This window comes from Papilio machaon, chromosome 2, assembly GCF_912999745.1.
Source record: "Papilio machaon chromosome 2, ilPapMach1.1, whole genome shotgun sequence".
Taxonomy (NCBI): domain Eukaryota; kingdom Metazoa; phylum Arthropoda; class Insecta; order Lepidoptera; family Papilionidae; genus Papilio; species Papilio machaon.
In genome coordinates, this window is record NC_059987.1 from 9,973,739 (window position 1) to 10,000,000 (window position 26,262).

The 26,262-nt window shown below is 41.6% G+C and overlaps 4 protein-coding genes across 5 annotated transcripts in view; 2 read left to right on the top strand and 2 right to left on the bottom strand.

The window, feature by feature from the left end:
* Nucleotides 1–11,511, top strand: part of LOC106710470 (obscurin) — a 56,609-nt gene extending 45,098 nt beyond the window's left edge. The window contains exons 29-59 of the mRNA XM_014502530.2: nt 716–997; nt 1,153–1,386; nt 1,551–1,740; nt 1,858–2,036; nt 2,120–2,346; nt 2,427–2,602; nt 2,804–2,982; nt 3,068–3,193; nt 3,350–3,629; nt 3,706–3,884; nt 3,968–4,164; nt 4,392–4,550; nt 4,645–4,889; nt 4,966–5,091; nt 5,202–5,377; nt 5,455–5,642; nt 5,729–6,225; nt 6,307–6,544; nt 6,635–6,792; nt 6,881–7,005; nt 7,080–7,275; nt 7,520–7,622; nt 7,699–7,952; nt 8,133–8,354; nt 8,502–8,623; nt 8,712–8,811; nt 8,903–9,041; nt 9,121–10,543; nt 10,638–10,819; nt 10,908–11,057; nt 11,135–11,511. Of these exons, the coding sequence (XP_014358016.2) occupies nt 716–997; nt 1,153–1,386; nt 1,551–1,740; nt 1,858–2,036; nt 2,120–2,346; nt 2,427–2,602; nt 2,804–2,982; nt 3,068–3,193; nt 3,350–3,629; nt 3,706–3,884; nt 3,968–4,164; nt 4,392–4,550; nt 4,645–4,889; nt 4,966–5,091; nt 5,202–5,377; nt 5,455–5,642; nt 5,729–6,225; nt 6,307–6,544; nt 6,635–6,792; nt 6,881–7,005; nt 7,080–7,275; nt 7,520–7,622; nt 7,699–7,952; nt 8,133–8,354; nt 8,502–8,623; nt 8,712–8,811; nt 8,903–9,041; nt 9,121–10,543; nt 10,638–10,819; nt 10,908–11,057; nt 11,135–11,284 (7,202 nt within the window). The 3' untranslated portion in view covers nt 11,285–11,511. The remainder of the gene's footprint in view (nt 1–715; nt 998–1,152; nt 1,387–1,550; nt 1,741–1,857; nt 2,037–2,119; nt 2,347–2,426; nt 2,603–2,803; nt 2,983–3,067; nt 3,194–3,349; nt 3,630–3,705; nt 3,885–3,967; nt 4,165–4,391; nt 4,551–4,644; nt 4,890–4,965; nt 5,092–5,201; nt 5,378–5,454; nt 5,643–5,728; nt 6,226–6,306; nt 6,545–6,634; nt 6,793–6,880; nt 7,006–7,079; nt 7,276–7,519; nt 7,623–7,698; nt 7,953–8,132; nt 8,355–8,501; nt 8,624–8,711; nt 8,812–8,902; nt 9,042–9,120; nt 10,544–10,637; nt 10,820–10,907; nt 11,058–11,134) is intronic.
* Nucleotides 11,512–12,997: 1,486 nt separating this feature from the next.
* LOC106710477 (NEDD8-conjugating enzyme UBE2F) lies at nt 12,998–14,982 on the bottom strand. The gene is made up of 3 exons (XM_014502541.2): nt 14,571–14,982; nt 14,169–14,330; nt 12,998–13,400 (listed from the first exon to the last, which is right to left on the bottom strand). The coding sequence occupies exons 1-3, from the start codon at nt 14,841–14,843 to the stop codon at nt 13,281–13,283; spliced, it is 555 nt and encodes a 184-aa protein (XP_014358027.1). The 5' UTR covers nt 14,844–14,982; the 3' UTR covers nt 12,998–13,280.
* A 306-nt stretch (nt 14,983–15,288) lies between these two features.
* Nucleotides 15,289–18,120, top strand: LOC106710474 (vacuolar protein-sorting-associated protein 25). 2 transcript variants are annotated; one of them, XM_014502539.2, is made up of 3 exons: nt 15,289–15,440; nt 16,917–17,281; nt 17,906–18,120. In XM_014502539.2, the coding sequence occupies exons 1-3, from the start codon at nt 15,391–15,393 to the stop codon at nt 18,016–18,018; spliced, it is 528 nt and encodes a 175-aa protein (XP_014358025.2). In that variant the 5' UTR covers nt 15,289–15,390; the 3' UTR covers nt 18,019–18,120. The 2 variants fall into 2 exon arrangements, with proteins under 2 accessions (XP_014358025.2, XP_045539228.1); XM_045683272.1 differs by lacking the exons at nt 15,289–15,440; nt 17,906–18,120 and adding an exon at nt 15,456–16,689 and having other exon boundaries at nt 16,917–16,998.
* Nucleotides 18,121–19,718: 1,598 nt separating this feature from the next.
* LOC106710467 (solute carrier organic anion transporter family member 4A1) overlaps nt 19,719–26,262 on the bottom strand; it is a 36,646-nt gene continuing 30,102 nt past the window's right edge. Inside the window, exons 7-14 of the mRNA XM_045683106.1 lie at nt 24,519–24,621; nt 23,311–23,432; nt 22,751–22,999; nt 22,425–22,632; nt 21,499–21,677; nt 21,199–21,343; nt 20,948–21,130; nt 19,719–20,005 (exon numbers count right to left, since the gene is read on the bottom strand). Of these exons, the coding sequence (XP_045539062.1) occupies nt 19,735–20,005; nt 20,948–21,130; nt 21,199–21,343; nt 21,499–21,677; nt 22,425–22,632; nt 22,751–22,999; nt 23,311–23,432; nt 24,519–24,621 (1,460 nt within the window). The 3' untranslated portion in view covers nt 19,719–19,734. The remainder of the gene's footprint in view (nt 20,006–20,947; nt 21,131–21,198; nt 21,344–21,498; nt 21,678–22,424; nt 22,633–22,750; nt 23,000–23,310; nt 23,433–24,518; nt 24,622–26,262) is intronic.

The following is a 26,262-nucleotide window of genomic DNA, read 5'->3' on the forward strand; positions in this document are numbered from 1 at the left end:
TTTTATATACTTAAACAAAGTATAGTTAACAATTAAACATCAGATCACATCCACATATCTTCTTAGCATTCGAACATTATTTTGAATTAATTCTATCGTATGTTTGTTTTAGCGCGCATGCGTAATAACATTTCCTTCTGGCATACTAATAAACGGGTCCTGTTGCGGAGGAGATGTTAATCTCCACCACACGTCCATACAAAGGTAACTCTTTTGTTTTTTGTGTATGATTATCGTTTGTATGTAGTTGCTTTCTGTTAAGTTCCTCAACATTACTCGACGAATCTGGTACGTATACACACAGCAATAAACACGATACAGATGAGCCACTTTACCTCTTACACGTAGGTAAGTACAGACGCAATATTAAGATTAACTGCTGTAAATATGCGTATTGAACACAAATATATTGTTTATTCTGCGTTATTATGTAAAGGTGTTTTTCCTTCAATGAATATGAAAATACTGTATCTTCTTTTCTATACATTAAATTCTTTTGTACATATTTATACGATTTTACGTGCTTCAGTCTTTACGAGCATAATTTTTAAAGTCTTTAATTAGACTTTTTAAATTATTTCCTAGGTTCTAGCTTGCACGCCATTAAAATTTCATCGCATCTATCAACATTCTTATTTATTCCTTCTTCTCTGTACGGAGCAAAATTGAAATGTATTAAAATAATAAATCCAATAAACTGTTGTAAATATTTCAGCACCACCGAAACTGAAAGAGAGCAGCATGAAAGATAGCAGTGTGTTCGAATCCCTACCTCTGGTGTTTACTGTGGAAGCGAGTGGTTCGCCGAAGCCAACGGTGCGTTGGCTGCACGATGGCAAAGAGGTCAAGCCAGATGCCAGGATCCGCATCACCAACGATGGAGACCTGTACAAACTAGAAGTGGACAAGGCCGAACTCGGAGACGCCGGCAAATGGCAGTGCGAGATCAGCAATAATCTTGGAAAAGATGTTCTTCAGGCAGAAATAACTGTGAAACGTGAGTAACTCGACAATGTTACCACTACGTTACTAAGGTTGTGAAATAGCAAGTATTAAGGTGTTGAAGTTTTATAAACCAACTTACCAGCCTTTTAAAAATAAATCCTAGTACCTAGTTCACAATATGTGGTTAATACTATTCTCTCTATCCAGCTGAGAGTGAGCTACGCAAGCCTATCTTCAAGACGCCACTGGAAGCACAGCGCGTGATGCAGCGCGAGCCGGTGACACTGCGCGCGGTGTGCACGGCGGACCCGCTGCCGCACGTCGCCTGGCTGCTCAACGGGCACGAGCTCACCCCAGATGCCACGCTGCTCATCGACGCTGAGAGCAAAGACATCGAACACGGACTCAAGGAGTGCGTCTTCACTCTTCGTATTCCCACTGGTAAGATTTTGACAGGAATGCTTCTCAATAATACAGGTTAACCTAAGGATCGCCGACTTACGAAAGAAGATAGCGCTTTAAGAATGCTACAATATTTCTTTTCGTATTAGAACTTAGTCTTGTCAGTATGTATCTTAATTAGTTCAACTTCAATAAATATTCAGGTCGTCACGCGGACACCGGTGTGTACACTATTGAAGCAAAGAATAAGTACGGAGTGGGCGAGAGCTCTGCGCGCCTCGACATTCTGCTACGGCCGGAAATTGAGGGCCTGAAGGACGTCACCGCCATGCCGTACGAGGAGACCACCTTCATCGCTAAGATTCAGGCCAACCCCATCGCTGAAGTGCAATGGTTTGTAGTAATTATCAATAGCAGTCTGACTTTAACCTTCATTCTGTTCGTTGTCATTGTAAGCTTAAAATAAATGGCTATCTAGAAAATTGGCTCTGATATAATAATTTTGTACAGGAGCAAAGACGGATACGTCATAAAGCCGTCGTCGAAGATCGATATAGAGGAGGACAAGGGCTCGGAGACGCACAAGCTGGTGGTGAAGAAGGTTACCCTGGAGGACGCCGGCGTGTACAGTGTCACCGCCAAGAATGAGATCGGGGAAGCCTCGCAACAAGCTAAGCTTACAGTTCACAGTAAGTTATTGATTATAAATTGTTAACCAATGGTAGGGTAAGGATTTTTTACGGTATTTTGTAAATAAAATTAACCATTTCAGCGGACAAGCCGGTGTTCACAAAGCCGCTGCAGAAGGAGACGGTGAAGGACTACGCGGACTGCACGTTGAAGGTGCGCTGCGACGGCGTGCCCAAGCCCGAGGTGCGCTGGTTCGTCAACGGCAAGCAGGTGGTCAACGACGAGCGCCACACCGTCACCACGGAGGTCGGCGGTCAGGTCGACAGCGAGCTCGAGATCAAACACTTTAATACATCCGATGCTGGCAAGGTTCGTGTCATACTCCCTCTTATTATATAGGTTTCGTTTTTATTTTATCTATATAACATTTGTGGGGTGTATATTCTCAGTACGTGGTGCGCGCTGTGAGCTTGTCTGGTGAGGCGGAGTGCGAGGCTGTGATCTCGATGGCGCAGACTCCGCCGGGCTTCGCGCACAAGCTGGAGCGCCAGAAGGACGTCGACGAGGGCGAGCCTCTCGAGCTCAAGGCCAAGCTCGACGGCAGCCCCATACCCACTGCCAAATGGTAACTGTTCATACTCCCCGTATACAATCGAAGACGTTTACTGAAATGTCATGTCGATCACAACGAAATTAGGTGGAAAACTAAAGCTAAATTATATTTATTCTTCGTTTTACCAATGATATTGAATCCTAAGAAGTAGACGAATTTAATTGTGTGTATGTAAAGTACGAGACATCATATGCTGACAATGAAATGCTACAGGTACAAGGACGGCGCCCCCCTGGCCGCGGAGGACTCGCGCGTGAAGCAGAGCGCGCTGCCGGACGGCACAGTGAGGCTGAGCATAGAGCACGTCACTCCCGCCGACTGCGGCGCGTACAAACTTGTCATCACCAGCCCCAACGGAGAGAACTCAGCGCTCTGCGCCGTCGCCGTCAACCGTGAGTGGTTACAGACACATTCTCAGCTAAAGCTACAGATTACAAAAATTTTGATAAGTTGTAATAAATTGAATCCTCGTTGCAGCTACACCGCGCAAACCGTCGTTCAGCGAGCCGCTGGAGGATGTGAAAGCAGTGGTGGGTCAGCCGCTCAAGCTGCAGGCGCGCGTCATGGCCTTCCCCGCACCCGAGGTCAAGTGGTTCAAGGACGGTACGTGACAGATAAATTTGAAAATTTTAACTTTCATGTGATTGTATTTTCTATAATAATTACGAACCTAAAAGAAATACTGAGTAAACTTTTTTTCGTTATCTAGCGGTCCCAAATTTCTAGATCTATGTTAAACATATCATAACATTCCACCAGGTCTTCCGATCCGTCCGTCGCAAGCCGTCAACTTCATCAACCAGCCGGGCGGCGTCATCGGTCTGAGCATCGACAGCTGCCGGCCGGAGGATGCGGGTCAGTACGCGCTCACTGTCGCCAACAAGCTCGGCGACGTCGAGTCCAAGGCCAAGGTCGAGGTCCTGCAGAAGGAGCGCAAGCCCGCCTTCGTCGCCGAGCTCATGCCCGTCAAGGTCATCGAAGGATTCCCTGCTAAACTGGAAGTTAAAGTGCTGGGACATCCACCGCCGGTCATCAAATGGTAAAGCCATTTTGGATCATTTTGGTGAAAGACAAGACTTGTTAAAAATACATTTAAAAATTATATTTAATTGTAGGACACACAATGGTCAAGAGATAGTTCCGGACGGCACCCGTATCCGAGTAGTGACGCAGCCGGACGGTGCGGTGGCACTGCTCATAGCCGAAGCCAAGGCGCCGGATGCCGGACAGTACGGCGTTATCGCGGCCAACGACAAGGGGGAGACATCTTGCACCGCCGAGCTCAGTGTTGCCAGTGAGTTCGGAATTTCTACTGCAATAATTCTTAAAAACATAAACCGAATAAATTTGTAATGTATGCTTGAAATTGTTTTAAAGGTCGCGAGGATGACTCGTCGCCACAAGAAAAGCCGCGCTTCGTGCACGGTCTGCGAGAGACGACGGCGGACGAGGGCCAGCCCCTGACCCTCAGCGCGCCCTTCGCGGGCAACCCCGTGCCTGAAGTGGCCTGGACCAAAGACGGCCAGCCGCTCATACCCAGCGAGAGGCTACTGCTGACTTGTGATGGCAAGAGGGTAAGCGGGACTACTAGAATCATAAATCTAATGTACGCACGGACAGACATTTTATCTTGATAGTAGGATGTATGAGCAACTTAAAGGGATAATTTGAGGTTAAGTACGATAATAAACTTTAAAATAAAAATAAAAAATAAAATAAATATAAAATAAAAAATAAACTTTAAAATTCCATGCAGAAGTCTCTTTTTCTCAGACACGTCTAAAAAGAAATATGTTTGTAGGTCGGTTTAGAGATCAACCCCGTGGTGCCGGCGGACGCGGGCGTGTACTCGGTGCGGCTCAGCAACCCGCTGGGCGAGGACAGCAGCGAGGCCCCTGTCAACGTGCGCAAGGTCTTCCAGCCGCCCACCTTCTCGCAGAAGTTCACCGACCTGCAGCAGGTAAGCGGTTACTTCGAAATATCAATACGACTGCCTTTCTTCTTTTCAATACATTTCCAACTTTGTACAACGACACCACCATTTGTCCCTCCAGTTGCCGTCCTTGGACGCCAAGTTCTCAGCGCGCGTGCACGGCAAGCCTACGCCCGAGGTGTCGTGGTACCGGGACGGGCGGCCGCTCACCGCCGGAGACAAGTACGGCATCAAGCGCGACGGCGAGGCCTGCTGCCTCTACGTGCGCGACCTCGTGCTCGACGACGCCGGCACATACAAGTGCGTGGCCAGGAACAAAGAGGGCGAGGCCGTCTGCGAAGCTGCACTGGAAGTTGTCGATAAAATGTAAGCTAGTTCACTACGATATCTATGTAAATGATTTTACACGTTATGTTCAATGCCTTTTTGTATGTACTCGCAGCGGTCGCCAGCAGCGCGCGGAGCCGCCGTCCTTCCTGAAGCGCATCGGCGACGCGGAGATAGTGCGCGGTCTGCCTGTCAAGTTCACCGCCTGCGTCACCGGCTCGCCCGAACCTGAAGTCGAATGGTAAGTCTCTGCTGACGCTTCCTTCTGATAAAACTTACGTTCCTGACATTGCTAAATATTAAATGCTCGAGACCATTTTTCCCCGACTGAGCTGCCCGTTTTTGCTGCAGGTATCGCAACGACGAGAAGCTGTTCCCGTGCGAGCGCATCCGCATGGACCACGAGTCCACGGGCCTGCTGCGGCTCAGCATCAGCGGCGCGGACCACGGCGACGTCGGCACCTACCGCTGCAGGATCTACAACCCTCACGGCGAGGACTCCTGCATTGCCAACCTCACTTACGACAGTGAGTACAGTTATACAGCTTTGTCTCTCACGATTTAACGGTATAAATGCAAAACATGATATTATGTTGTCGCGCAGCGCTCGAACCCGTTTCGAGTAAGCGACCGATCTCGGAGCAGTACTCGGAGTTCGACAAGATGAAGAAGACGGGTGTGCCCATGCCACTGAGCGACAAGCCCATCATCTCGCGTATGGCCGACCGCCATCTCACGCTCTCCTGGCGCCCCTCCATCCCGCACGGCCCGCGCTTCCCCGTCACCTACCAGGTAACTAAACCTACAAGGTTTACCTCACCTTGCCGTGAACGTGTGCCAAGTTAATGTAATGATAACGCAATGGATGACATGTGCAGGTGGAGATGTGCGAGATGCCGGACGGCGACTGGTTCACGGCGCGCACCGGACTGCGCTCCTGCGTCTGCGACATCCGCAACCTCGAGCCCTTCCGGGACTACAAGTTCCGCGTGCGAGTCGAGAACAAGTACGGCGTGAGCGAACCCTCGCCCTACGCGGTGACGCAGCGCGCGCGGCTGGAGCCCGACCCGCCCAAGTTCGTGCCCTACCTGGAGCCGGGCATCGACTTCCGGCCGGAGACCTCGCCCTACTTCCCGCGGGACTTCGACATCGAGCGGCCGCCGCACGACGGGCACGCGCAGGCGCCGCGCTTCCTGCGCCAGGAGCACGACGCGCAGTACGGCGTCAAGGGCCACAACGCCAACCTCTTCTGGTTCGTGTACGGCTACCCCAAGCCCAAGATGACGTACTTCTTCAACGACGAGCCCATCGAGATCGGCGGCCGGTACGACTGGAGCTACACCAGGAACGGACAGGCCACTCTGTTCATTAACAAGTGAGTTTATTACTAACTCATATCTTACGGTGCGATGTTTGTCGAGGATGCTCTGACGGAGATCGTGTGTGTGTGTGTCAGGATGTTGGAGCGCGACGCGGGCTGGTACGAGGCGGTGGCGACCAACGAGCACGGTCAGGCGCGGCAGCGAGTGCGGCTGGAGCTGGCCGAGTACCCGCGCTTCATCACGCGGCCGCAGGAGACCGTGGTGCTGCAGCGCCGCACGGCGAGGCTGGAGGCGCGTCTCACCGGCGTGCCCTACCCCGACATCAAGTGGTACAAGGACTGGCAGCCGCTTGCGCCCAGCACCAGGATCAAGGTACTATTCATGGTGTCTCTTTTTGAAACAAACCTAAACACTTCATCTTAAGAGTAGAGTAGTTCGATACGTAATTGTTTTTCGAATCAGATGCAGTTCATTGAGCCGGACACGGTGATCCTTGTGATCCACGACGCCATCCTGAAGGACGAGGGTCTATATTCGGTGTCGGCGCGCAACGTGGCCGGCGCCGTCAGCTCCTCCGCCATGCTGCACGTCGAGGAGAGCGAGCACGAGTATTCCACCAGGTAGATTCCCTTATAACTTGGATAAATGGACCAATATAGTCAAGTCAAAGTAAATTCAAATAACTATGTGTATATTTTTGTTGCCCAGAATCCGCGAGCACCCGCCACGTGTGAAGCCGAGCAGCAAGCCCTTTGGGGACTTCTACGACATCGGCGACGAACTGGGCCGCGGCGTGCAGGGAGTTGTCTATCACGCTGCGGAGAGACTCACCGGTATCCAGTATTCGCTTTTTCTATTGAACTTGTCACATACCGCGACACACTATTCACTAATAATGTTTTTTTAGGTCGCAACTACGCAGCAAAGATAATGCACGGACACTCGGAGTTGAAGCCGTTCATGAAGAACGAGCTGGACATCCTCAATCTGCTGAGCGACCGGCACCTGGTGCGGCTGTACGACGCCTACGAGCGTGAGCACACACTGGCGCTGGTGCTGGAGCTGGCCGCCGGCGGAGAGCTCGTCCGCGACCGCCTCCTCAGGTTGACAACTAAACTTACATGAGCAATCCCAGAACAGATAATTATCCGACTCGAAGGACCATTTTCAAAGCTAAATCTTGATTACTTGGTCAAGTCAGCGATGAGGATTATAAATATGAACCATCCTTTCAGCAGAGTTGCCATTTTTGATATAGATTATTAAATGTAATATAAAATGTATAAATTATCCGACTCGAAGGACTATGTTGGTCGTACTACATGCTATGACGTGTTGTATGTGCAGGAGCCAGGGCTACACGGAGCGCGAGATCGCGGGCTACGTGCGGCAGCTGCTGCGCGGTCTGCGTCACATGCACGACAACAACATTGCGCATCTCGGACTCACCGTCAGTAACTTCTTTCATATGAGTATTACTAACTATTATTAAAAAGGATAATAAATGTGCTATAAACAATGTACAGATCGGCGAGCTGGTGCTGTCGCACGCGGGTAGCGACGAGCTGAAGCTGTGCGACTTCGGTCTGTCGCGGCGCATCCTGGCGGAGCGTCTCGCGGCGCTGCAGTACGGCGTGCCCGAGTACGTGGCGCCCGAGGTGGCGCGCGGCGAGGGCGTGGCCTTCTCCGCCGACATGTGGAGTGTCGGCATCATCACCTACATCCTGCTCAGCGGACACTCGCCCTTCCGCGGACACAACGACAGGGAGACCCTCACCAGGTATACGCCGTTTTTTTCGTAGAAAAGTTATAAAAACCAAGGAGTACACTTAACAAACGTAGAAATTAGCATGTCCGTAAGATCAATACTATTTCGCTGGTATATAAAGCTTTGGAAAAACTAGTTTTTATCCGAAAAATGAAATTGAACAGTTACTTAACGAGCCACGTTAACTGACAGAGTTCAAGACGGTTCGTGGTCGTGGCACGACGAGTCGTGGTGGTCGCGACTAAGTATGGAGTGCCGCGACTTCATCTCGCGCCTGCTGGTGGTGGACTGGCGCCAGCGCATGGACGTGCGCGCCGCACTGGACCACCCCTGGCTCACGCGCGCCGACAAGATCTACCACGACGAGTTCCTCATCACCACGGATAGACTACGGAACTACTACAACCTATACAGGTTAGTTACTTTGAAATCTTCCATCACGTTAAAGTTTCGTTTATACGAAAGTCTATCACTGTTCAACGACTCATAGTTATTGAAGCTCCATATGAACATCTTGGCTTGTTTTTACGTTTAAATTATTGTTGTTCACGTTTTGCTCAGGGACTGGATCAGCAACGCACAATGCCGGACATGGTTCCGCCGCCGGCCGCTCTCCGGCGCCTTCGACCATCCCTCCAAGATGGTGTATCCACCCGGAGAGATATACACACCTGAATATCGTGGTATCTTTTCTTTTTGTTTTGTAATCGCAAGTCTTTGTAACTTTTCGTCAACAATTTAATTCAATATGTCGATGAACATGATGTACAGGATCGCCGGAGCGCGAGCCGCGGGATCGCGCCGCTCCGGACCTCAGCATGCCGCACTGGGACCACCCCGACTGGGAGGTCTCCGCCACCTCCGAGAGCCAGTGAGTACAAGGGCACAAACTTGATAGTTTAAATACGATGAGTTGAAAATATAACTAAATACGAGATAGCTAACGGTACACGTGTGTACAGTTACCAGAACGGGCCGGACACGTACCTGCTGCAGTTGCGAGACACGCAGTTCCCTGTGCGTCTGCGCGAGTACATGAAGGTGGCCTGCGACCGCTCGCCCGCCTACAACCTCAGCGTGCACGACGCATACGACCCTCGGGTGAGCCGCACACGCACATTACCGCCGCACACCACACGTTTATGCTATTATGATATTAATACTTTGAATATTTCCCCAGACTCCAATCATCCGCGAACGTCGTCGCTTCACCGACATCATGGACGAGGAGATCGACGACGAGCGCCGCGACAGGATCAACCGCTACGGCAGCGAGAGCTACACCATCCGCCGGCTGCGGCACGAGCTCGGCACCCGCCTCGACAGCTACGCGGAGGCCCAGGCCCTCATGGAGGCCAAGAAGGACGGACAGCTGCCCTTCTTCCGGGAGAAGCCGCAGATCCTTCCCATCCGGGAGGGCGAGCCCGCCCAGCTCTCCTGCTACGCCGTGGGAGATCCCAAGCCGAGCATCCAGTGGTTTAAGAACGACATGGTCATAGCCGAAGGACAGCGCATCAAGATAATCGAGGACGAGGACGGCCGCTCCACGCTCAAATTCGACCCCTCGATGCATCACGACGTCGGGTTCTATAAAGTTGTAGCGAGAAATAAAGTCGGCCAAACCGTGGCGAGGACGAGAATAGTGGAGGCCACCAGCCCCGACGCCCCCGACAGCCCCACGGTCGCAGACTTGTCCGATACGGAGGTGCTGCTCAGGTGGAAGCAGCCGAAGTACGACGGCAACTCCCCGGTGCTGTGCTACAGCCTGCAGTACAAGGAAGGCGACAGCGTCGACTGGAAGACGGTCGCCGAGAACATCGACCACGAGTTCTTCGTGGTGCGCGGCCTTCAGCCCGAGACCAGCTACCAGTTCAGGCTGGCCTCGAGGAACAGGATCGGCTGGAGCGACAAGGGCATCCCGACCAACCTGGTGAAGACGAAGGAGGCGGGCGCCGCGAAAATAGAAGTCACGAAAGCCATGAAACACCTGCAGCAGCTGACGGAATCCGGACAGGAGATCGTCTTGAACGAGGAGAAACCGAGACTGGACTACGGCGCCGAGAACGAGCCCAAAGACTGGGACACGAGCGAGTCCTTCACCGAGAGGTACAGCTTCATATCGGAGCTATGGCGCGGCAAGTTCTCAATAGTCGTGAAAGGAATCGACAAGACCAACGATAGCGTCGTGGTCGCAAAAATTTTGGAATGCCGACCGGAAACAGAGATTCAAGTACAAAGGGAATTCGAATGTTTGAGGAGGCTCAGACACGAGAGGATATCTAACTTGCTGGGCGCCTACCAGACTCCCGGGTCGCCGGTGGCCGCGCTCATATTAGAAAAACTACAAGGAGCCGACATCCTGACGTATCTCTCGAGTCGGCACGACTACACCGAACAGATGGTCGCGACCATCGTCATTCAGATCCTGGACGCGCTGCAGTACCTGCACTGGCGGGGCTACTGCCACCTCGACCTGCAACCCGACAACGTGGTCATGTCCTCGGTGAGGGCCATCCAGGTCAAACTCATCGACTTGGGATCGGCGCACAGAGTCACCAAGCTAGGAACCAGCGTGCCACAAGTGGGCGAATTGGAATACAAAGGTAAATTCGTGTTTATCGTAATTACCTGACTGACATTTTATGTTTTATCCCGCTACGCAATTACAATATATGTTTGTGACATGTATTCTTCCAGCGCCCGAGGTGATCAACGACGAGCCGGCGTTCCCACAGAGCGACATCTGGTCGCTGGGCGTGCTCACCTACATCATGCTGTCGGGCACTTCGCCCTTCCGCGGCGCAGATGACTCGGAGACCAAACAGAACATCTCCTTCGTGCGCTACCGCTTCGAGCACCTTTACAAGGAGATCACGCAGGTCCGTGCACCTTGGCATATGGCACTACCAGACATTCAGGCTGTCAAGCAGTGTTGTCACCATGGTAACTGGTGTATTTTGTTGTCAGGAGGCCACGCGGTTCCTGATGTTCGTGTTCAAGAAGGTACCCCTGAAGCGGCCGTCAGCGGAGGAGTGCTACGAGCACCGCTGGCTCGCGCAATCAGACTTCATACACAAGAAACGCGAGAGAGCCGTCTTCCTCGGCAACAGGCTAAAGGTAAGCAATCTTTTTACATCGCTTACTACTTTATATAATTAAAATATTTAATATACTACTTATTTTTATTTATACAGGAATTCTCGGAGGAATATCACGAGAAGAAAGCGCGGGAAGCGTCCCAAGCTGACACCGTAGCGACGGCATTCGGACAGGTGGCCGCGCGACATCTCACGCGCTCCAACAGCATCCAGGAGGAACTGCTCACCAACTTCTCCAGCCACTGACCACCGCTCACCACTCACTCACCATTCATCACCTCTCACCGTTAAACCAGAACAAATTATTAAATGCTGTTCAAACGATAGTTTATTATAAAAATCATAGATTATTTATGGTAATGTTTGAAAAGAATGGAATTTAAATGTTAACAATTTATTTTTACTCTCACTGGTCATCAATATATGCTAATGCTAATTAAGTATTCACTGACAAGTTGTAACACAAACAATAAAAACACAATTTTATACTTAACAATTCATAAACAAATTGTCATAAAAATTCTAGTCGAAAAAATATAACGAACAATTTAGTTTTAATTTATTTATACGAATTTGTACTATTTATTTATTTAACTTCTATTGGTTAATTGCTTCAGTATTATTGAATGCAATAAATGGAGATTTGCTGTATTTGTTGTTTTATTATTGAAATAACCCTCATGTCAATTTATTTCTTTTTTCCGAATGTTTGACTTTTGACAGATTGTCATTTCACACATTATCTATGGAAAACAGAGACAACAAAATGTCAATACAAGTCTCATTAACAAATATTATGCTATTGTGATTTTTGAAGTAAATACGTAGGTCGATTCACTAACATAAAATCTTTATTAATAATGAAACTGCAGTGTCTGTATGTAATTTAGAAATAAATCATATTTCGCGAACTTCGTTATAAGCAATTTTCATTTTTTTTAAATATTTGACCGAAACCGCTATATACCGATTTTGACGGGACTTTTTGTACGCTAGCTGATATATGAGGGTGTTACTTAGGCTGTTTTTTTTTTATTTCGTGCAAAGAAATTTTGGGATTAACCGTGAATTAGTTGTAAAAATGTGAGAAAAATAAAACAAAACATTTTCACATAAAAAACTGAGCCATGTAATTGTTTATTAAATGTATTTTAGCTAATTCATACAATGTGTAACAATTACTTGTTCTAATTAAAAACTTCTTTCAAATTCATTATTTAAAAACTAATTTTTACAATATACTTTATATACAAATTTGAATTATGCCATTAAATATTATATTGCAAACACAAAATACATTTAATATGAAAAAGACATTTGTGATAAAAAAGCACAGTTTTCAAATATCTAATTTCGTATTTAATTTCTTACATAACATTTACATAATTATTTACTTTTATGTAAAATTATATATTCTATTTACTTTCTGCTATGTTATTGTTATATGCATTTCACTTATAGGAATTGGGACAGAATTAGTAACTTGTGGAATATATATTTCAATTATATGTATACATTTACATACATACATATGTATTATTTTCTCATAAAATCCTTTATTATTTAAAGTTTCTTAATCAAATGCAATTTACAGAAATAAAAACATAATAAAGTGATTTTTTTGCAAATATCAGATTTCAGTCCATTGCTCTTCTACAACCATTGTAAAATATCACAAATAAAAAAATAATCAAATTTAATAAAGCGAGTTTTTAATATAAATAAGTTTTTTTTATTATATCTCAATTTATCATTCTAAAAATAAAAAGTCCATCGCTCTGAGTGTTTTGTCTTTTACAAGTATGAATTATTTTTTTAAATAACCAAAATGTGCTTTACTTTATTTCAAATTTAATAAAATAAAATAATTTTTGATTATATAAATCAGTCTTTACATACATAGAAAAGAAACTACAAAACATTTTGAAGAGTATTTTGCAATGGACTGTTATTCAATACAATTTTCAAGTTAACGCATAAAGAAACTCACTTACACAAAAGAAATTTTGTTCATTTGACATATGCAGTGGATACCGCAGTACCGGTTTTAAATGAAACCTAAACATCAATTAATGTTACAAAATTAATTAACACATTCAATGCCACAAAGATTTCTACATACCAAAGAGAACTTAGTGTCTGTGGCACTAAAAGTGTTAATAATTATATCATAATGTATAATAACCGTTAATCATCAGTTCCGCTATTTCTTAGTTGGATGTGATTGTTGGTTATGCATTCCTCATCTCTTCCCCTTCGATATTGCAATGTACTCCTGTACTTTCACTTGAAATTCTTTCTTATTCTGCTTGTACAACTCTGCAGCCTCTATGTTGAGTGGATCTTCGAAATTTAAGAGATCCTGGAAACATCAAAGAAGTTACACAGGTTATTATAATACACATCACATTTCTAAGCAGTCAATTAATTTAGATTTTAGATGATAACAAGTCAGTACTGCGTACATCTATATATATATAAAAGAAAGTTGTGTTAGTTACACTATTTATAACTCAAGAACGGCTGAATCAATTTGACTGAAAATTGGTGGGCAGGTAGCTTAGAACCAGGAAACGGACATAGGATAATTTTTACCCCATTTTCTATTTTTTATTCTGCACCGACGGAGTCGCGGGTAAAAGCTAGTGTTAAATAAAAATCTAACTTACTAGCCTAATATAAAAGTTAATATTCTATTTTATTAAATAGTAATTAATATGATAGACAACACATCATGTAGAAAAATTATATAAATTTAAATTACTATATCACAAACAAGTGTTTCTTTGTTAAGGTTACCATAAAAATGAATACATTGTGGAACAGTGTATGACTTTCTCTGCTCAGCCTGATAAATATTAACACAGAGACCTAAATTTTAGCAATAAAAGAAGGAATTAGCAAGAGCATTGTTGAATTATGTATCTGCTGTTATGAACAATGCACATATTTACTGCATTATATAAATTTGTTTACTATTATTGTTTCACTTTTAATAATAAAGCTTATTCAAGCACAGTTCTACACATCACCATGTTTATTTAACTTACTTAAGTACACTTTAAAAAAGATAGTGCAGAAAAAATTGGTTAAAGTAAAGTTAAAAAATAAACAAAGAAGGTATACTTACTGTGAAAAGTGAATTGAGACCCCACACAACATCTTTTAGGCGTCTTGTAGGTGCCCAGCCATGTTCATCAATAGATGTCTGCCTCAGCAGAGAAAGACAAATGTCTCCATCAACATTGATGTTGGGATGCCATAACTTTGTCAAACATTTCACTTTAGGGGGCTGCAATTATAAAAAACATAGTAAGTGTTGATTAATTTCAATTAATATCATATGTGAGAGTTGAACATCAAACACTTTAATAAGATAGAAACATCAATGTTGCTGAGTATACTCATTTTTGTTTCAAATCTTCCAATTAATAAACTTAAGACATTCTTATAAATATGTTTAGATATATAGACGCAATTCCAACTATAAGAAAATAAAGCCACGATGTATATAAATAAAATGTATATTTACCGCCATGTTATAGTCTTCGGTGACGAAAACACTGAATTTAAATATGCCCCCCAGCCAGTAGCCTTCATCAGGGGTCACGGTCAGAATGAACTCGCTCAATACGTTCGGGTCTTCAAAATGCACTGAGCACGTCGTAGGAAGATTCTCGTTCATTTCTTGCACCTCCTTGACTAGCAATTTATCTCTTACCGATATCCTTTTGGGTACATCTACGGTAACACCATTCGTGCTTTCAGGGTTTTCTTTCTTAAATTTCCTATTAAGCGTAATCATTTTATTTCTAGTGACTAAGTTATTGCAATATCAATTTACCCTATTACTAGCACATGAGGACAGATTTTTAAATAAAAAATATGTGCAAATTTAAAGATCCTTCCTTTGATGCAGATCGCAGGGGCAAAGATGAATATTGTTCGATTTGTCAATGTCAATTGTCAATGTCACACCCATAAACTAAACTAACATTGTATTGCCATAACACCGAACTGCTGATTTGCGTTTTCTTTGGCTATTCGTTTGGCATAATTTAGTTAAGTTAACTTTCGATAACAGAATACTTAATATTTTGAAAGAATTTTATAATAGAAGAACTTAGGGACAATATACAACCAAAATTTTCTGAACAATGCAATAAACTGCATTAAGCGAAATTAACTTTGACAGCCTGAATGTCAAAGAAGTATGACATCATAATATGATTTGTCAATATCATATGACAAAAAGGCAATAGCAAATTGTTGAAGAAGGATAAAATAAGATTAAAAAATTAAATTGTACACTAAAGTGGAATACAAAAACTTTGTAACCTAATTATTAAGAGATGGCAGAGATAACCTGGCCGTGGCAGTATAACTTTCCTCCCTTTTTTACGTAAGTAAACTTATTTTCATTGCCAATACCAAGTGTTTATTACTTTTCGAAATGAGTTTTTGCATACATCCTTGGAAATATATCAACGAAGGGAATGTCCACATCGTTCTTCAAATATTGAATAGTGATTACGTCTTACGTCTCATAAAAGAAGACTGTAAAACTAAAAAATTTAATATATCTGAATCAGTTGAATTTGTTAACTCAGTCATGATCCCGTTAATATTTTCTGATAAAAAATATCAGGAAGAAATCGTTGAAATTTCTTCAGAGGAAATTGTAGAGCTGACGAAAAGTTTACACAAATTTCGACCTAAAAATAGAATATATAAATCTATAATGACAACTGCAATCAAGGCACCTAACTTAACGATGGTCACCTCTAATGCGGATAATTTTTGCATAGAGATCAAGCCAAAGGAAGGTTTTCTAGCAAACAGCTTAAAAAGATATTCAAAATGTTATTACTGTATGAAACAATTTCTAAAATTAAGTGAGAATCACATTCAACATATTAGTAATTATTGCCCTTTGGATCTTTTTTCTGGCGACACAGACAGAATGAAATTTGCATTAAAAAGTTTAATAGATAATCCACAGAATAATTTTAAATTTTTTAAAAATGCCAATGTAATTTATAAAGAAAATATATCAAACAATAATTTTGAAACTGTATTAAATGAAGTAGATATGTTTGGAAAATCTGTGAATTTATTTTTAGACTTTGTAATTGAAATATTACTCAGCGATGGTAAATCAGACATAACAGTGTTGCCAACTGTTGAAACAAATAGCATATCTAAGAGCCAACATTGTAGAGATGGTAACAATTTGAAAAATAATACATTTTTATATAAACTACTGGATTTACAAAGATTATCAGAAAACTTTATATATACACCAAACATGTGTGACGAAGTAGATTATGTGAAGGAAATTTTAAAAAGAATTGAAACACAAAACCTTGATTTATTAAATGCAGATCACCGAAAGATTTTCTTAACTTGGGATCCGTTATATTTAGCTCTAATATCAGCTATAGTTAAGGATTGCTCTATAATGTTAAGTTTCACAACAAATATTAATAATGAATACCCCAAAGTAACTGTAGGGGGAAGAAAGATGTCATACAAATTGGGTGTAACTGATTTGGAGCCTAAACCCGCTAAAGTCTTACATAAGAGATGTGAAACGGAGAAAAAGTTGCTTGATATATATGCAAAGATTGACTTAACATCAAAATAACTTTGTAAGTATCATGTTAGAATAGACATTATTTTTATGTGCAAAAGATTGACAATTAAAACTTGTTTATTTACCTTCCAAAGATATGCATTTAAGAGATCCAAATACTATGGAATAAGTTTTTAGTGTTTTATTTAAAATCTAAAGAAGATAATACATTTACAAAAATTATCTATCCATTATGAAACTTGTTCTTTTAATTTAGTTAATATCCATTTTGTATTGTTTCAGAATTCAACCACATGCAGAAACAAGAGCAAAACAACTAGAAGCATGGCAACAATTAATAACAGACTATCTTAAAACAACAAAACAATCGACCATAGATGTAAGAGAATCACAGAACTGTCCACTATTTAATAATGCTACTATAAATAGAAAGTTATCACAGGAATCATTATTAATTATATTAGAAGAAATGGGAAAAACAGGACGAGCCGCTCCTGTTGATAAAAGTAAAAATGTTTGGGAAGTGTACTGGCATTCGTTGGACGAATGGGGTAACATGCTGTACAATTGGGCCAGTAGTAATGGCTTAAATAATACTGTATGCACATTATTTGAAATACGAGAAGGTGACAATACTGTCGGTGAAGGTTAATATTAATTTATGTTATTTTAAATTTAATTATAATAATCCCATTTGATTAACGAGATGTTTTACCTCAATGTAACAAGAATAGTTAATACAAAGAGACATAGAGATATTATAAAATGTAGTTTCCGTTACTTGCATGTTTTAAAAATAATTAAAAATATATTTGTTGAAAAGTAGGCTACTCTTATTTCCAACATGCCATGTCATGCCAAGTTATTTCTAAATTATTTTACACTAGCTATCGCCCACGACTACGTCTGCGTTAAATTAAAAATAACTTGATTAGTAGTCTATGTGTTCTTCCAGACTATAATTTACATCTGTGCCAAATTTCATAGAGATCCGTTGAGCCGTTCCGGAGATACCTTCCAATAAACATTCATCTATCTAAGCACTAGCTTTTACCCGCAACTCCGTCCGCGCGGAATAAAAAAAATGCACACAAGATCAAGTTCCTATGTCCGTCTCCTAGTTCTAAGCTACCTCCCCATCAATTTTCAGCTAAATCAGTTCGACCGATCTTGAGTTATAAATAGTGTAACTAACACGACTTTCTTTTATATATATAGATTCGCATTTATAATATTAGTAAGATAACATTAATGCTTAATTTATTTTTCAGAGTTCCACGGATTAGATATGAATGTACTAATTAAAGCGCTAAAGGCTTTAGAAGTGAAGGGAAGATGTGAGCTGATAGAGTTTGATGATAACCAAGGTGTCAAGTTCTTCTGAATATCTCTATAAATATGAATAAGGTACCTAATGTGTAATTGTGAGTACATTTTACTGTCGCTAAGGAAATGTTGAATGCACTTTGTTAAGTTGTAATTTTGTAATGTTGAAATATATTGCTTGATATTTTTTAAAAGGTTTTTATTTTATATACCACTTTATTCAATTTATATTTAAACAAGAGTTCTAAGAAGTAAATAATTTGCATATTTGTTTAGAATGTACTAGTTTACAATGCAATTAAACACACCTAATGTACAAATACAGCACGTAAAGTGAGCACTTTACGCACATTTTGCGCAATGTATGCCCAAACTGCGCAATTTCAGTTTAACTAAATCTAAAGATTAAAATCATATTAAAGTACAACTTTTTGCTTTAATATGATTTTAATCTTACAGAAAATTAGGGTTGAAAAATGAAACGACTTTTCTGAATGATTTAATTTTTATTTATATTAATAACTGTAAAATTAAATTAATTAAGAACGGATGAACTCACGTATATTTGTCCGGTGACGGCACCGACTAGTTTCGGACCATTAACTCAGTCGGGTCACTCACCCTGAAGATTGACTCTCGACGGGTCCGAAACTAGTCGGTGCCGTCACCGGACGATCACACGTGAGTTAAGCCCTTCTTAATTAATTCATTATTATGTCTCAAGAAAGTTTAAACAATTTAACTGTAAAATTGTACAACATCAAAATCTATAATGGTGGTTAATTTAAATTGTACATATTACAAAACTTGTAAAATGTCCAAAAACATTAAACATTAATGTTTGATTTAAGATAAATTACATTTTAAATATACTGTTAGAAAATTGAGTTTTTTATTATGATGCGATCGAAAATATCTGAATTATTCAAGTAAACCTTAATATCGGTTTACAAAAGATCTAGATTATTATCTAAAACTAATGCGTATTTCAACTTCTAATGTTGTTATACTACCAAACAATCAGTCTTTAACCGAAAATACACTTATAATAATAATTGTGAAAATATTTACAAAATTAATTTTTTAATAAAAATCAACAAATAATTTATATAAAAAAAACGCTGTACACCAAAGAGAAAAATGGAAAATCTTAAATATATTTATCAAAATTGTGCCTTCACGATTGTACTCTATTTTAAAAAACATTAATATTAATAATAATACTTAGGAGTGATGCGCGTGCGCACTAGCCTTATTCACTTAACAAACATAACCTCAACCTTTATTTATATAAGCTTGTGTTACACTGCCATAGTACAAGTGAAACATTGACGGACTAGTTGCCTTAATTTGTTTAGTGTTTAATATACGGGCTATGTTGAAAGTACAATGCTTTTGATTTTTTAATAACTTCATAAACAGCATATATCAGACTCGAAGGACCATTAAAATATTATGTATAGCGCTATATAGACCTGTCATTTTATATGTACGAGTATATGTATTAAGAAAGCATTTATGGCATATATTATTAAAAATTAAACAAGGTTTTTTATTTTTGTTGAAATTGTTAAAAGTATTCGAATATAATCGAAAATATCTCAAGAGATATAATTTTTTAGTCTTCTCAAATTCGGTCAGTCTGTTTTAAATTGAACAATTAATATCTGTTACTGAATCTAAAATAAAACGTATAATGACAACGTACAAATACTAGATACATCATTCTGTCTAATGAACCGGATAACTAGATACCAGTATTTTCTACCTTGATTTATAAATGGTCACTACATTCTAACGCCGCATTACAATATCCATTAGCGTGAGATACACCATTGAGTATCCCGGGCGTGAGACTGAGACCGTTGTCTGTTGATATAGTGTGTGGTCCATTTGTGCCATTACGTTTGTCAGTAACGAGCAAGTCTATAGCGGGGACAACGCCATTGCCACTCTTACCACCCGGCGGTCGGTAGAACCACCAAGCTAAGAAGAAGAACACCAGCGAGCAAAGCTTGCCAACTAGAGCAAGCGCCAACATATACCTGGAATCAATGAAAATATGCAATAAAATTACGTTCGTAGTACATTAGAATACGCAAGTCCTGTTTGGTCTCCTCACGCCGCTGTATATAAAAAGAATATCGAACGAATACAAAAAATCTTTATCAATCACATTAATTTCCGGCAACGAAAAAGTGCCACATCTTACACAGAAGCATGCCACAACAACGGATTATTGACGCTCGAAGAAAGGCGTACTTTACTTGACATGTGCCTACTATATGATGTTATACACGGTAATGTTGATTGTAAGGAACTAGTAAGTAAAATCAAATATTGTGTACCAAAACGTCGAACTCGTCATACACCTTTACTTCATGTACCTATGCACAGCACCAACTATGCAGCCAACAACACCATTACGCGACTTACGAACAATTATAATATTTATTTCAACGACGTAGACATCTTTAACCTCTCAAAAAATAATTTTAAAGCACAAATCCAAAAATCTATCCTTTACAATAACAGATAAAACTCTTAATATTTTTTACAAATTTATTTGATTGTTCTCGTACGTGTGTGTGTATGTATGTTTTACTTAATTATTTTCATTTTTTCTCTCCTGTTTATCCAATTGTCTATGTGTAAAACTGTGTATGTGTGACTATCATGTGATCGTAAAACATCATTTTGTTATTTCAAAGAAAAATTTACTGGAAAACCTATTATTGGCCTTGCTTTGTTTTATATGTACTGGATGTAATTTTTGTAACTGATACGCTGTTGGTTTTCTTCTTAAATAAATAAATAAATAGATAGAGTGTAAAATATATATATATATATATATATATATATATATATTTTGAAATTGAATGAAATGAATTTGTTAAGATTTTGGCGACTATAGGTAAGATGGCGTAGTGTTATCGAGAATTTTAATGGCCTGGATACTTGCATAAGACCAATGCCATCTTTTTTACCTGCTCATGTTGTAGTTGTCATAAAGCAGACAGGCGCCGGTGGAGTCGCAAGCGGGCTCCCACAACGAGCAGGACAGGTCGATGAGGAAACCGAACAGCAGCGGCGCGGGGATCGTACCCAGCAGCCGCACCTTGATCCACTGGATGCCCAGCGCGAAAGATCGCTGGTCTTCTCGTACACAACTGCAGTAAAAAGCTGAGGTCAACAAACAAAGTTAAAATAAGTAAAGAATATAGGAGTGGATTCTTACCGCAGTGTGGCGGAGAGCGCGGGCATGGTGGCGAGGAAAGTGAACAGCATGACGCAGAAGGCGAGGAACACGAACACCCACAAGTATGGGCACGCCGAGCTGCACGCGCTGTTGATCGCTTCATACGGCAACGAAGAATTACCTTCTGGAAAGAAATTAATTCTTCTAGGACGGACAACCTTCATCATTGAACAAAAAGCTAGAGATGCCGTTAATAGTTTGGTGCAGACAGTTGTGCTCTATGGAAATGTTTATCTGGCAAGCGACAGTCCTGCAGCAGCACAGGATACAGGTCCCCACCTGTGTTGTTGAGACAGGTGCAGTCTGTGTAGAGTTGTGCGGGTCCCTCGCGCGAGACAGTCCGGCAGCCGGCGTGACACGGCGAGTAGTACACGATGCCGTCGCGGCCGCACACCGGCGCGTACGGCGCACCTTCACACCCGCACTCAGAGTTACACTGCGCCAATAGCACGCTGTCTCTGTTCAATACACATTATCTTCAGTAATGAAGTCGGTTTTAGATTCTGTATTTAAACTCCTTAAGAACAATTATATTCCGTCCTATTCTTATTGCGAATGTTAAGATAGATGGATATTTGTGTGGAGGTACATATCTCCAGAACGGCTGTATGGATCTCGATGAAATTTGACATAGAGGTAGAGCATAGTCTGGAAGAACACATAGGCTATATTTGTTCCAGGAATCAGTTACGGTCCCTACGGGATACGTTGATATACATATTTACTCAATAACTCCACAACGGTTCAACACATGTTATTGAAATGTGGCACAGATATTGAACATGGACTCGAGTGAACACACATACATATGAGATATTTTTTTATTTTTTATTCTGCACAGACGAAGTCGCGGGCAAAAGCTAGTATCGATATATTTAAAGATAATGCAACTTGAATAATAAATGAATGAAGTTGATTTAAGTGATTGTGACCGGCGATTGCACACAATGATTTCGGCCGCGAGGCCGTGAGCGTCGGCGACTGTTATCGCGTATTCAAATGCAGCGGCGCGTGTCGGCCGCCGCGATGACTCCATTGTTAGCTAATATACGTTGCGTTGCACTTGTCGACGAGCCCTTTTATACAACACATCATAATATACTTGTCCCACTACAGATGAAATGCCTCTCTAAACGACAGTTTAACAAAGAGTAAACACATAATAGAACATTAAAGAAAATGAACTTTATGGAGTACAAGCTTACCCCGAAATAGCGGGACTATTGTAGGGGACGGTGACCCCGGCGAAAGGGTAGTCGTCGCAGGAGAGCACGAAGGAGAAGGTGAAGAGTGCGGCGAGCAGTGTGGCGGCCACGCACAGCTTGATGATGCCCGCGCACGCCAGCCGCCACCGCTTCACCAGCCACCCCCCGGCGAATGTGCCCCCACCACCCGCCGGCACTGTTATCACTCCTGAGGAGAAGCAGGTCACACAAACCATGGTACCATCACTGTACACAAATTTCTTACAACTAGGTTAATTTGAATTTGTCCTGGCATACATTTTATGTGCATTATTTTTTTGTTTTACCTAACAATAAAGCAGCGTGAGACGCGCTGACGGCGAACTGGTTCTCAATAAGCTTGGGCAGGAAGGCGGCGAAGCCCGAGATGAGCAGGCCCTCGCTGGCACCCGCCAGGTTGAGGAACACGAAGGTGGGGTTGCGCATGAGGGCGCCGGCGGCCGCGGGCAGCTCGCGCAGGCTGCTAAACGCCGCGCACTTGGACGCCGCGCCCTCGTGCGCCTCGCATACTTTGGACGCGCGGATTTCTGCCGCGCCTACAAATACAGTCACTGTTTATACTCTTTAACTAGACTTATAATATAACAATAAAATACTAAACTATTCGGTGTACGTTACTTTTTAATGAATAAAAATGGTGCTGAACCGTAAATTATTTTTCAATAGGAAGTTATCGAGTAATCTGGACTATTTCGAATGGTCTTCTTATCTAGACGAACGAAGTTATATGACATTCTATCTAGGTAGTTAACATTATCCGCCTTCATCTTATAAGTTAGTAATATCCAAGTTAGTTACTCCTGACAGTCGCAGTCATACTCATGTGATTACTGTGACGGTAACGTACCTGGCAGCTCGTGGGGGAAGGCGAGCAGCGGTAAGGCGACGGCGAGGCAGAGCAGAGCCGACAGAAGAAAGCCCACCCACCAAGCGCCGATCCACACAGAACTCTGCGGCGTGATGCCGATCCTTAATGCCGTAACAAGTTGTATTTGATTAAGAAAATATTGATAAAATACGAATCGATTTCACGCTTTTTAGAAATAAAGGTTTGTCGAAATTGATTTGAAAAAGTCCAAATTTGAAGTTAAAATCAAAGAATTTTATCAATACAAAAAGATATAACGGAAGTAACAATTCCATTTTGTACGAAATAATTAAAAACAATTGGTTTTATTTAACTGCGGTTAAAGCAGAGTCAGATATAACAATAACAATCCAATAAGTTTTAACAGCCACGATCCGGATTTAATTAAGAAGTACCAGGATCGCATAAATTGCAGAACAATATTGTCTAGAGCAATAGACAGTAATGTTGTAGAAGCTGGGCGGTACGGCCTCGACTATTGAAATATCTGCCGTCGAATACATTAAAGTCGTTTTCGTATGATAATTGGAGGGTTTGCTGGGATCCAAACTTCCCAACACTTCCGGGTTATTTGTCCAAAGTCGATCGGCTGCTATTTGGATAGCACTTACACAAACAATCCGGATAACTAACTGTGGAGACGCCTAATCAATGAGGAAACGAGAATTGATTTTGCGTTAAGAAACACAACTTATGTAATAATAACAATTATCAACCTGCACTTTTAAAAAGATGAAATATTATTATGGCTCCATATTAATGTAATAAAAAAGTACCAGGTATGCTTGAGGTAAAAGAATCAACCAGGGCTGGGGAGACGTCAGCTAACAGGCGTAAACAAACCCGTTGATTATCGGAAAGTTGTTAGACTCATTTAAAAGTGAAACCGTATCAAAGAGCTCGTCGAGAGCTCGGCTACGCGTAAAATCATATTTCGTTCCGGAAGCCGTGGAAGTATATGAAACGGTGGAATTAATTCGGCTGAAAAGTTGCCCGGGATCACAATGAGATGAAAGCGAGAGGGTAAGTTGGCTGAATGAAGCCCCGTCGCTGCCGAGATGAAATATTAAAATACGAGAACAACCGCCCGCAACAGATAATACCCGTGCGGTGTGTGACTATTTTTCAAATTCGCACCTATTTTTAGTGCATCGGCAAAGTGTTATAAAGTAAAAATAAATACTTACGTATCAGAATCAACTGTTGGGAAGTCCGTGTAGATGTTGAGCATTTGGCCACCGAGCACGTAGCCCACCGCTGGACCGACCACTGCCATTGTGTAGTATACGCCTATGAATCCAAATGATAAGAAAGTTAAAAGTGGACTTAAAGGGTATTTAGTTTAGACATGTACTTAAGGGTAGAAGACATAGTATTCCTGCGTAAAATCCAAGCCAAACATAAAAAACTGCGTATGAAAGAACGACGTTTTGTAAAGCGCGTCGTGTGCACTGAAGAGCGTGGTGTTTGCGGCAGGTCCCGTGGGAGCGGCAGGAGTGCTCTCCTGGTCAAAGACCTGTCGATCGTTGTGCTCTGATTGCTGCACTCCCATTGTCAGTTCTTTGCTTTGGGAACGCATTTAAAATACCAGCAATACATTCGAGTGTTTGTACAAGCTTTAAATTTTGGTCTGCCTAATATTAGGGTGTTTGAAAACACTTTTCAAAAAGACACGTAATTATTTATCTGTGTTTACTTGACAAAGAGCTTTTTATTTGAGATTTTATTGATATGCAAGGACGTTGAAATTATATTAAAAACCAAAATAATGTAACTATAACATACCATTCTGTTTATTTCACAATTCAATTATTCACTGCCTGTTATAATTATTTTCTGCAATGGAGTTGTTGCAATGGAGACGCGTTACCTGACATATTGTTAATAGAGTGTGCACCGCGGAACTGCATTGGATTTCCTATAAGACGTCAATCACACGGTGACGTGCGGTTTGTACGTATTTAATGAATCTCAACCCGATTCAGATTTCAAAATCTCCAGCTTTTTACTAACACCATGTTAAAAATAAATCATTTTTCGTGAGCGACAATTTTTTTTTTTAAGTCACAAATTGATCGTCAATTGTTTTCGATAAAGCTATGAAAGTTTATAAATAATTTAGAAGTTAATAGATACATTAAAAATATTCCTGACTACCAGATTAGAATAAATACGACAAGATGTTATTCACTTGTAAGAATTTTATTTTTTTCTTTTATTAAATGGCTTACATAGTAGTTTTTAAGTAAAAAATGTCAGCCAGGTTTTTGTAGGAGTCTAAATTTGAGCACTACCTGAGTGAAGCGCGGCGAGGCGAGGTCGCGACCCAGTATGCTCTAAATGGAGCTTAGCACTTACTCCAAAGTGTCAGAAACTCTTCAGGTAATTTTTAAAAGCTTATTGTTTATATTTAGACCGAGTTACCAGAATGTCAGTTACTGTTGTATATTTTACATTTATAATATCAGTAAACAAAAAACAATATCACAGAAATCTTTGTTTAAAGCACATACAAAACTATGCGGTCAGCTTTTTATGAACGATTAAAATAAAAAAATAAAAACAATTGAAACAAAGCAATTGTCATCAGGCCCAGGAAAGAAAGTTACTAATTTTACAAATATTATAAATGCGAATGTTTAGATGGATGGATGTTTGTTTGAAGGTATCTCCAGAACGGCTCAACTGATCTTGATGAAATTTGGCACGGTTGTAGAACATAGTCTGGAAGAACACATAGGCTACTTATAACGTTTTTTTTTTCTAACGCAGCGCAGACAGGTTCGAGGGCGACAGCTAGTACGTTATGATTCCATTTGGGTATCCAAAACAAATCAATATAAGGCAAAGTTTAAAAATGGAACATATAAGTACGCTTTGTAATGGCAAATCGAAATGCCATTAGCCGTTCTCACTGCCACACAGCCACTT